The sequence below is a fragment of the Erythranthe guttata genome, chromosome 7 (assembly GCF_056151865.1).
Source record: "Erythranthe guttata isolate IM_541 chromosome 7, IM_541, whole genome shotgun sequence".
NCBI classification, from domain to species: domain Eukaryota; kingdom Viridiplantae; phylum Streptophyta; class Magnoliopsida; order Lamiales; family Phrymaceae; genus Erythranthe; species Erythranthe guttata.
This window is the reverse complement of record NC_142539.1, coordinates 7,657,346-7,667,093: the sequence shown is the minus strand read 5'-3', so window position 1 is coordinate 7,667,093 and position 9,748 is coordinate 7,657,346. Positions and strand designations below refer to the sequence as shown.

The 9,748-nt window shown below is 37.2% G+C and overlaps 2 protein-coding genes across 3 annotated transcripts; both read right to left on the bottom strand.

The window, feature by feature from the left end:
* Positions 1-2,764: 2,764 nt before the first annotated feature.
* On the bottom strand, positions 2,765-4,219 carry LOC148769121 (uncharacterized). 2 transcript variants are annotated; one of them, XM_088820405.1, is made up of 3 exons: positions 4,106-4,219; positions 3,648-3,996; positions 2,765-3,279 (listed from the first exon to the last, which is right to left on the bottom strand). In XM_088820405.1, the coding sequence occupies exons 2-3, from the start codon at positions 3,993-3,995 to the stop codon at positions 2,890-2,892; spliced, it is 738 nt and encodes a 245-aa protein (XP_088676531.1). In that variant the 5' UTR covers position 3,996; positions 4,106-4,219; the 3' UTR covers positions 2,765-2,889. The 2 variants fall into 2 exon arrangements, with proteins under 2 accessions (XP_088676531.1, XP_088676532.1); XM_088820406.1 differs by lacking the exon at positions 4,106-4,219 and having other exon boundaries at positions 3,648-4,082.
* A 2,168-nt stretch (positions 4,220-6,387) lies between these two features.
* On the bottom strand, positions 6,388-8,860 carry LOC105972687 (uncharacterized). The gene is made up of 5 exons (XM_088820242.1): positions 8,500-8,860; positions 8,182-8,407; positions 7,633-8,071; positions 7,074-7,401; positions 6,388-6,969 (listed from the first exon to the last, which is right to left on the bottom strand). Exons 1-5 carry the CDS (start codon positions 8,785-8,787, stop codon positions 6,388-6,390), a joined length of 1,863 nt encoding a protein of 620 aa, XP_088676368.1. The 5' UTR covers positions 8,788-8,860.
* Positions 8,861-9,748: the final 888 nt, after the last annotated feature.

Here is a 9,748-nt window from a genome sequence, read left to right as displayed (position 1 = left end):
CGCTCAAGTCAGATGTACGGATCGTAGAGATAGTAGAGAGAATAAAAGTCGAGGTTGATTGTGAATAATTAGAACGTACCTTTATGAATGAGTAAAATGTCTATTTATATATCGGCGATTGGGTTGGGCTTACGGCTTAATGATATGCCTAATTGGCCCGACCCAATGGGCCTACAAATTATTTACCTACTGGGCCACGAGCCCAATATCGAAGACCACTATCACCGAGGCCCAATCACTTTCAAGCAAGGTTTGGGCCCGACAATCTCAACTAAGCTATAAATACACATTTGAACTCATTCCATAAGGTACGTCCTATTAACTGAGCAATACTATAACATGTATTCTCTGGACTATTTCTATGATCAGCACGTCTGACTTGAGCGTCGGAGGGGTTTCCGCCGGATCAACCCCCGGCTTAGTTCATGTGTGCTCATTTTGCAGGGATCTCAGGATCATCAAGTTGTCAAGCTACTGATCTGCTTTGCTCTCCCAGCTCGTTTTTTACACTACATCAGGTGATCTAACTAATTAGCATCATCAATATATATATATATAAAAGGATTTTCTTTATTTGCAAATAAGCTTGAATGAGGTGAAAATATTTACAAGACAAAAAAAATTGGATATCCCTTTTTGAATTAAGTGCCTTTGTCATGGAGCTTTTTGAGATTAACCCAAAACTATATGAAGTAATTAATGTGTTGATCCGACAAGGGTATGAATCAACTATAATTCAAGTACGGATCCACTATGATCCAATCTAGAATTTTCAAAATTCACTATAGATTGATACGAAACTCACACATATACGAACACACGCGCACACACTCAAAATAACAACAAAAACACAAAATATTTTTATTGAAATTCAAAATACGTGGCCGCGATCTCTTGACCCCATTCGACGGCGGGAACAAATATTGTTGCATATATTGTTGCATATATGCATATATTGGGCCTTTTTGGTTGGAAGGTTTGGATAGATAGCTATGGATGGGATATGGTACATTGGGACTAAATTGTTGATTCACAGTGAGTAATCCATAATTTGGTTGGAGTTATGGGGGAGAAAGTAATAATACCTGCAATAATAATATCATGTTTTGTTTGGGTGATAACACAGTTTTCTATGAATTTGTTAGGTAAAATATTGGTTTGCCCCTTTTCATACATTTATTAATTATAATACATTCTCTCTCCATCCAATCATCTCCTTCTTCTTCATTCATTTGGGTTCAATCTTCTACGGAAGAAACCCTAACATCTGCTGAAATTTGCTCCTTTTATTTCTTTAATTTTTTTTTCACAGATTCACAATTATTGACGGCTGATGTATGTTCATATATCGTAATGAGCTACAACAACGTCAATTCTCGGAAGAATTCGCGTAACAAAGGCGGCGAGGATTTCAGTTCATACGGGGTGCAACACGATGTCTGTGATTGCGGCAACGAGCTCCGCTTACAAACTTCTTGGACTTCTGCCAATCCAGGTCGTCGTTTCCTTTCTTGCGCAGAGCGGGTATGCATCCAGACCCCCTTTTATTTTTATCTTGTTTTTTTTCGCTATTAGTTTTTGTTCATATTTTTTCGATTTCGGTCTTGATTTTAAATTAACCAAGACACTAATCAGGCTAGCCATTGATTTGCTGAGTTATTGTCACATTGTTTCGACTTTGCGATCCTTTCATTTTCCCCTGTGGTAATAGAATTTATGGATTGGATAAGTTGTAAAATGTTTGAGCCAGTGGTTACTAGTTACAAATTGGTGTTCGAGGTGTTTTGTTATGATTAATTGCCCTAGTAAATTTTCGTGTACATTTGTTGAGCTGCTCAAAGTACTTGTAAAATTAGTTTGACCCCATTTTTAATTGCTCGTACTACTATTTGGGCATTCAGCATAGTTTTTGAAAGGTTATATTACATTTTTTTTTTTGCTTTTTAATGTACATCTTAATGATTTAGGTCAATGGTTGTCAAGTCTTTTACTGGTATGATCCGGCAATGTGTGAACGATCCATACGTATCATTCCGGGTTTGATCAAGAAAATAAATGCAATAGAAGCCCATATACCATTGCAAATTCCTGTACTGCAAGAGAGAATAGCAGATTTGGAAACTCAATTGGAGCTAAGTAATGGTAAGACAAAGCGATTCCATTTTTCTATGGCACGTTTTGGATCCGTTGTAGTCTCTCTTACTGTTTTTGCCATTGTATTATATACAAGGTTGTGATTTGTGTAATTTGTAATGTACATCAGTTATTAGAACTGTTTCTATTGTATTGATGTTGGTCATTGTTCAAGTTTTGTAAATGATATTTTGTTGTTGTAACTTTTGAATCTTATATACTAGTCATTGCTTGCTACTGATGCATAAAATTGAGAGGTTACCTTGAATGGAGCCTTACAATGTGGCAAAACAAGAGATGGTGGATACAAGTCTGTTACAACTAGTCATTAAGATTGATTTTCTATTACTTGAATTTCATAGTAATATGTATGAGACAGATCCTCCGTTTTTTTACTTTGGTATATATAATGCTTATCATATTTCATATTTGACCCTAATTTATACACACATAAGCATATATAGAACAATAATCAGTTTAAAAAGGGATTTGAGAATTTAATCCCTCACAAACAAATAACCATGTGCAATTTTTTTGAAAATTTGGAACCTAAGTTTGTGAAAAACTGAACAACAACTGTAATTAGAAATAAATTAGCACAAAGTAATGAAAACCATAGTACATAATTCGAAATCCAAAAAAACATAGCAAATAATACGAAGTCTTAATACATAGACAAACATCCCACAATGAACAACAAAAACACAAAATAATGTATCACGAAAGCTGCATTTAAGGCCATTAATTCTGAAGTGCTCAAAGACTTTCGGAGTTGTCGGATGTTTCCATATTGTCACTGAAACTAACGGCTGGTTCAGCGGCTTCATTCCCACCGTCCTCGTTTCCATTGTTGTTGTTTGCACCGTTGTTACCACGTTCATTTCGAATGTGATTGTAGAGGCCATCCAGGTACATTGCATAGTGCGGGTCGACAACTATGGGCGCATTTGGAGGTGGATTAGGTTGAACGGCAGCAGCGGCCTGTTCGTCATCCTCGTCATTGTGGATGACAACCGGGTAGTCTGGATCATAGCCCTCAACTCCTCGAAAGTCGACGGCTGGTGGGTGTTTCACATCAAACACGAAATGACAGTCTTCAAACAACGGAAACCCGTTGATCCTAAATGTCCTTTCCTCCACCGTCTCCTACACATCCCACAATTACGAAAAAACTTAAATAAATAACATGTAATTAATAGACATATAATTACTTCCATTTAAAATATCATAATAATAACAAATAAGTATTATGAGCACAATCAGTCCTGTAAACTACAAGGTTTATAAATCTTAATACAAAACGAAAACTACATAACAAAACGAACTATGCATCGATATGACTAAGAATGAACAACTGACATTTTTATAAAGGACGATAGTATGGCTGAGATTAATGTGATTACAGTGTTTCATCCCACAGTTATGAAATCATTCATGCAGAATATTATCACATAAAATAACCCCCACAAATAATTTAATTTAATTCAAATGTCTACAAAAACAGTACAAATTACCTTTTGAGTGACTGGCCAAAAACTCCTGTCAACTGTCACCTTTCTTGTTTGCACATTAAACATCACACCTGGCTTTGCAATGTACTCCTTAAATCGAAAGTAACGATTCCTAAGCCAATCCATCCTACGGTTAGTTTGAACGTCGTCGAAGTTGTTCGAGAACTGAAAGGCCAAGCTGATGTAGCATACAAACAGGCATTCGTCATACACTTCAAAATCATTCAAAGTTTCAACATCAAGTGCATACGAAGCCGCGGCATCCATAAGACATTCGTCGTATTCTAACGGCCACGATTGAGGGTTAATTTCGTCCAAGCTTCGTTGATTCCTCGTACGGGGCCTCGGCATGCTATCAACACAAAACACAAAGAACGAAACCAATAAAATTAATTTGAACGTATTATACAAATGCTTACATATTCAGATCTATTTGCTTTACAAATTACACCAACTACAACCTTTTTTTCCTTGTGAATTCTTTGGAGATGTTGTATTGTACTTTTTTTTTTTAATTCTTTTTCATTAGTTTCGAAATTATGAAGCAAATAGGTCCTATATATTTAATTCACAACCACTACCATCGAAGTAATGGCTTTTCGGCATTCATTAGGGCTGGAATATGAAAAGTATCAGCATCATTAACTCCACCAAACCAAATTAAGTCACAATTAATGCCTTGAACGGCTATAGCACTCAACCTATTAAATTTGTACTGAAAAGTCTTATTTTCTACCCATACCAATTGAAGCATTGGTCATCTTATGCCCTCACTTGTATTAATGTTGATTGATTGAGGTGTGGATTTTTTCATTAAATGAAGCGTCAACAACTAGATATATTTCGTTTGCCTATATGAACAGATATGATTCAAACACTGTATCCGATATTGCTTTGTTCAGATTTGTAGAAATTTAATTAAAAGAAGTTGACATTCTTTTTGAGTTGTCAGATTGAATGTACCCGTAGTCAACTTCAACATTCTTTTCAGTAATTACTTGTACGTGAAGTATAACCAACACCAACTTTCATTAATTACGGTTTCAATGCTTTCATCGGTTAGGGTTTCTGAAAATGTATGTTAAATACCAACCAATCAAGTGTGGTGGATTAAAAAAAAAATCCCAGTGGTTGCAAAATACACCCGCATTTCATGGCACCAAAGAAGAAACCAATCTTTAGGCGCGAAGATTTCATGTACGAGCTGGAATGGAGTGAGAAGGTCGATGATTATTTCATCGATCTTCTAGCTGTGGAATCATATCGGGGGTGCTTTGAACGTGAAGGGAAAAATACGCTTGCCTTGTTTAGATGCCAAGAGGCTCTTCAAAGTAAGTTCAACAAATTCTTCTCGTACAAGCATCTAACTAAGAAAGTGAGTATGCTTCGAAAAAGGTTTTATACCTTCCATTGGATCCTGGCTCAAGACGGTGTTCGTTACAATCAAACGACTAATATCATTTCAACAACTGAAGAAGCGTGGGATCGTATTTTGAAGGTTAACATTACCGTTATAAACATTTAATTTTCAATTTTATGAATATTTAATTACAAAAAAATTTAGAGTCCGAAGTTTGTACTTTAACCAGTTTCTAACATCTACATGGTTCTTTTCCCAAAATATTCAGATGAGTAACTTCGCATATTTTTACCGCGGTTCCGGAGAGCTTAAGTATAATGAATTGAAGTGTATATTCGGGCCCAACCCCGTGCAAGACCCCAACGCGGCAGAAGAAGTGGTTGTATTGCTATCTGATGACAACTTAGCCGACCCTGAAGGTGGCGATTGCTCCGGTTTTCCGGGTCGTGACGATGAAGTTGACCGGTTAGGAATTGACGCAAATGCTTTCGAGGCAGTCGCCGAGCTAGAGTTTGCTAACATGCACCCTAACGAACAGCATTATGTCATAAACATTTCGTCGGACTCTTCGGATAACGTTGAGTTCGATATGCTCGGTTACCTCAACTACGTTTCCGACTCAGATGGCTCAAGAGACACTGAGTTGAGCACATCAAACTCACGCCACGTTGACAATATTGCCGATATTCATGGAACCTCAATACTTCGGTCAAAATCAGGGAACATAAGGAAATTCAACCTGTTCGGAACTCCCAAGAGCTCAACAGCCTCTAACAAGCCGTCTCCGGTAAAGTTCTTAACCCCAGCAAACAAATAAGGTGATTACAGGTTTGGCCGGTCAAAAAAAATTATATATATTTTGCGCACAGACAAAGTCCATTATGTCTTGTGTATTTGTATGTGTTTTATTTTTATGTTTAATTGTGTTTTGTTGTACGTAAGTTAGGGACTGTCTTTAAGTAATATGGTTCGGGGTTTGGATTAGTCCTTGTGAAGGGCTATAAATTACGTGTTTGTTGTTGGTTTTTTTTTATCTTTTTTTGTTTACTCAGTTTCCAATTAGAAACTTGGCTTTTGTTAATGACATACCCCTGTATTGTTTTTGTTGCTACATTTGGATATTTGAAGATTGAAACTGTGATTTTATTACGTTTAAGAAAAGGCAAATTCCAAGGAACGAGTAGTATAGAATTGATACTATTGTTGCAACTGTGGTTAGACAACACAATTATATTATATAAAATATAGTAAACATCGTTGTCAAATTAGTTTTCGATCTATCTATATTAGATCACAAAATAACAAATAAAGATAATTCAACAATCTCAGACATAAGGGTGCGGGATGATTTAACATATATATATTAAAATTTGGGCACGTTTACTAGTACCGTCCATCTAGAATCAAATGCACCATGTTGGATTTGTGCTCATCACTAAGGCAGAAGAATATATCTAAATCTTTGGCATTATCGCATATTCGGGAAGTTGCTTTGAGCCTCTCCTCGAAAGTACGATTCGGCATGTTTTCTAGGGCATCAAATACTCGTTTCCTTGCTGCTGAGACATCTTTCTCGAACCCCATACGGCTCACCAATTCGGCCATTTGGACCTCCATTTTCTCGAAGAATTTTGAGGCCATCTCGGCGTAGCCAGTATCGATGGGATCACTACGTGACCGTTCTTTAGACTTTGATTTACTCTTCGCTGAAGTCGCCTCGTCAATTCTACTGAAAGACATATATTGAGAGTAATTGTCAGCAGTTGAAGGATCTGTCAGCGGAACTTCCTCGTCATCGTTTGGCACGCTTTCTTTTCCTTTGTTGGAGTTCGACACCAGATCGTTAATTGCTTCAGTGAATGCTTCGGCATGTTCACCGGTTGCACGATCTTTGCCAAATATTTGCGTCCAATCCTTATAAAACGGCCACGATTTGTAACGCATTGAACGGGCGCTCGCATCCGTCTATGTTCATACACGTAATACCAATTGACCATTATGAATTGTATACAATTGTTATTATTAGATAATAGTGAAAACATTTCTCAACTAATGAGGAGAAGGGTTACCTTGATGTAATCCTGCCACACCTGGTCGTCAATGACGTCTATGGTGTTGTTAGAGTCATTCCAACCAAATCCCGACCTTGACAACATGGTGCTTAGTGCTCCGTAGTGTTTTTTCCACACGTGTATCTTGGAATGTATGTGAGGTGTTGCTTTAAGATCGGTCCCCGGAAATTTCTGAACCATAAATTGTTCAAGGGTTCCCAAAAAGCCGGTCTTAAAACCATTTTCACATTTCCAGCCTCTCGACACAATATCTTTGAGCCCCAAAATTAAGGTTTGCTCTTCAAGAACTATCCAACAACGCCTGCTGTTGGACACGTGGTTTTTGCTAGTAGTACATTTTTTCGGGGGAGCACGTGAATTATATGCAAATTAAGAAACCGATTGTAGTGCTAAAAACATTAATTCAGATTACACCAAGTCCATATAAAATGTTAACAGACTATGAATTTGTAAAGACATAAGAACCCATGTTCGGTAGAAATAAACACACAACGAAATAAATTAAGTTTCGTAAAGAAAGAGAATTGTATTGACTATCTATCTAGACAATAACTACTCATTGTACATGCTAATCGCAATAGAATCCCGCCACGCAGTCCACTCGTCCGAACTCTCAACAGTGCTAATGTAATCTTCTCCACTAATAATGCCTGGGTTTTTCCGGAAAAAATCGTCTAAAGTTTCTTCCTCCGGATCGAAGTCGTTGGTGGTTCGTATAAAATTATGCAGCGGACAACAGGCCATTACGATCCGGTTATGTACCTTGATAGGGTAATATGCCGGGCTGCGTAATATGGCCCATCGTGACTTCAAAAGACCAAACGCCCGCTCGATTATGTTTCTTGCCTTCGCGTGTTTCATATTAAAATATTCTCTAAAATTTCTAGGTGCGGTTAGACCGTGCGCATAAGCATCGAGGTAGTATCTACAACCTCTGTACGGTGCCAAAAACTCTTCTCCGTTCGTATAACCATTATCAACCAAGTAGTAATTACCTGTAAAGGTGAAAGATTTACTACAGTTGTAATTGACTTTCACACGTCCTAGGTAATACCGAAGTTAACTTTAAATGACGTAATTTGGTACTCTACAAACTAATACTTACCCGTGGGGACTCGTAGACCATTATCTCGAGTTACCGCATCTCGAAGTATTCTACTATCGGCTGCAGACCCTTCCCACCCGGTAAGTAAGTAAATAAAGTTCATGTTATCATCACAAACAGCTAGCACATTGATCGACACATTACCCTTGCGACTCCTATACCTCGGCTTATCAAGATAAGGAACGCGACACCCTATGTATGTCCCATCTAGTGCACCTAGACAGCCCTAGTAAATAAGATACCATAATAAGGTGATTATTTAAACATTTTACGGTTGCGTATCATAATAATCAGATTATTTGGTTGGTATCAGGTTACCTTGAAGTGTGCAAAACGCTCATTTTCACAGCCGTCGTCGACAGGTTTCGGTGTGATTAACAACATTTCGTGTAACTTAAGCAAAGCTAGAAGGACGCGGTTAAAGTGCTTGCTTACAGTATACCCGGATCTTTTAAAATGACTTCGAACAACAATATTCTTTGTGTGGTGGGCTAAAATTTGAAGAAACATTGCAACTTGTTCGGGTATAGAGACATTTCTATTTGCTTTAAGACCGCCGACATTTTCTAAAATGTAACACAGTCGGTAAAAAGTTTGTATGTTCATTCTAAGGTTGTCACGACATGTTACATCGTTTAAACCAACTATTGAACGCAAATAGTTGAGGTGTGAAGGAGTGCGGGATATCAAACTATAAGTCCTGCTGTTATTGTTACAGCGAGACAAACAACGACGATTTTTTTGACCAAATACATGTATAGACACCAAAAAAATAGCCTCAGATTAAACATGAGTTGGTGTAGAACGACTACATCTTCTTGTTTTGAAAGATCCATCGCAAACCAACCTATCTCCTACATTAGCATCAACACTCAAGTTTCAATTTTCGGTGTACAATAGCCATCATAGAGCCTGGGTGTCTATTAAATTATGCAAGCAACCAATTTAAGAATGTCTAATATTAAATTCTAAACTATGTTCACTGAGATATTAATTATACCACAAAATCAATTTGTTAAGCAAAATGAAACCCATAATCCAACTATAATCCTAAAAACCGTAAAAAAGGACACTCGACATTTGATTTGAGACTATAAGTGAAACCCATAATCCGACTGCAAACAAAACTTTAAATGAATACTTTGCTCATATTTGAAAATAACAGAAAAGTTCATCAATTCATCCTTGTAACAGAAATCATAATTAAGTGAAATGTAAAAGGGAAACCAAGCAACATGCTCATTCCCAGCATACCACTGGCATAACAGTTTTCACCCAAATTTCTAATGCTCGCATAAGCATATACACCAAAAAATATATAAAACGCACGAAAACAAGTTGGGTAAAAAGTGGCATATTTGCAGATTTTAAAAGTGTAGAAGTGGTCGCGAACAGCTTCGAAGCAATTACCTAGAACCAAATGCGATGGTGTTTGTCAACCAAATAGTTTCTTCTATTATCATTGAAACTGAAGGAATCAGTTTAAAAAAAACAGTACAAAGGAGAAGAGTGTGAAGTGGTCATATTTACCTCGGTTTTTTCAGCCTTCTTCAAATCTGGTGCCTCC

Coding starts and splice junctions, on each gene's coding strand:
- LOC148769121 (XM_088820405.1), bottom strand. CDS start 3,995: ATGCCGAGGCCCCGTACGAGGAATCAACGAAGCTTGGACGAAATTAAC. Junction 3,280..3,647: donor TTTGGCCAGTCACTCAAAAG/GTAATTTGTACT, acceptor TGGGATGTGTAG/GAGACGGTGGAGGAAAGGAC.
- LOC105972687 (XM_088820242.1), bottom strand. CDS start 8,787: ATGAACATACAAACTTTTTACCGACTGTGTTACATTTTAGAAAATGTC. Junction 8,408..8,499: donor AGCGTTTTGCACACTTCAAG/GTAACCTGATAC, acceptor CTTATTTACTAG/GGCTGTCTAGGTGCACTAGA. Junction 6,970..7,073: donor TGTGGCAGGATTACATCAAG/GTAACCCTTCTC, acceptor GTATGAACATAG/ACGGATGCGAGCGCCCGTTC.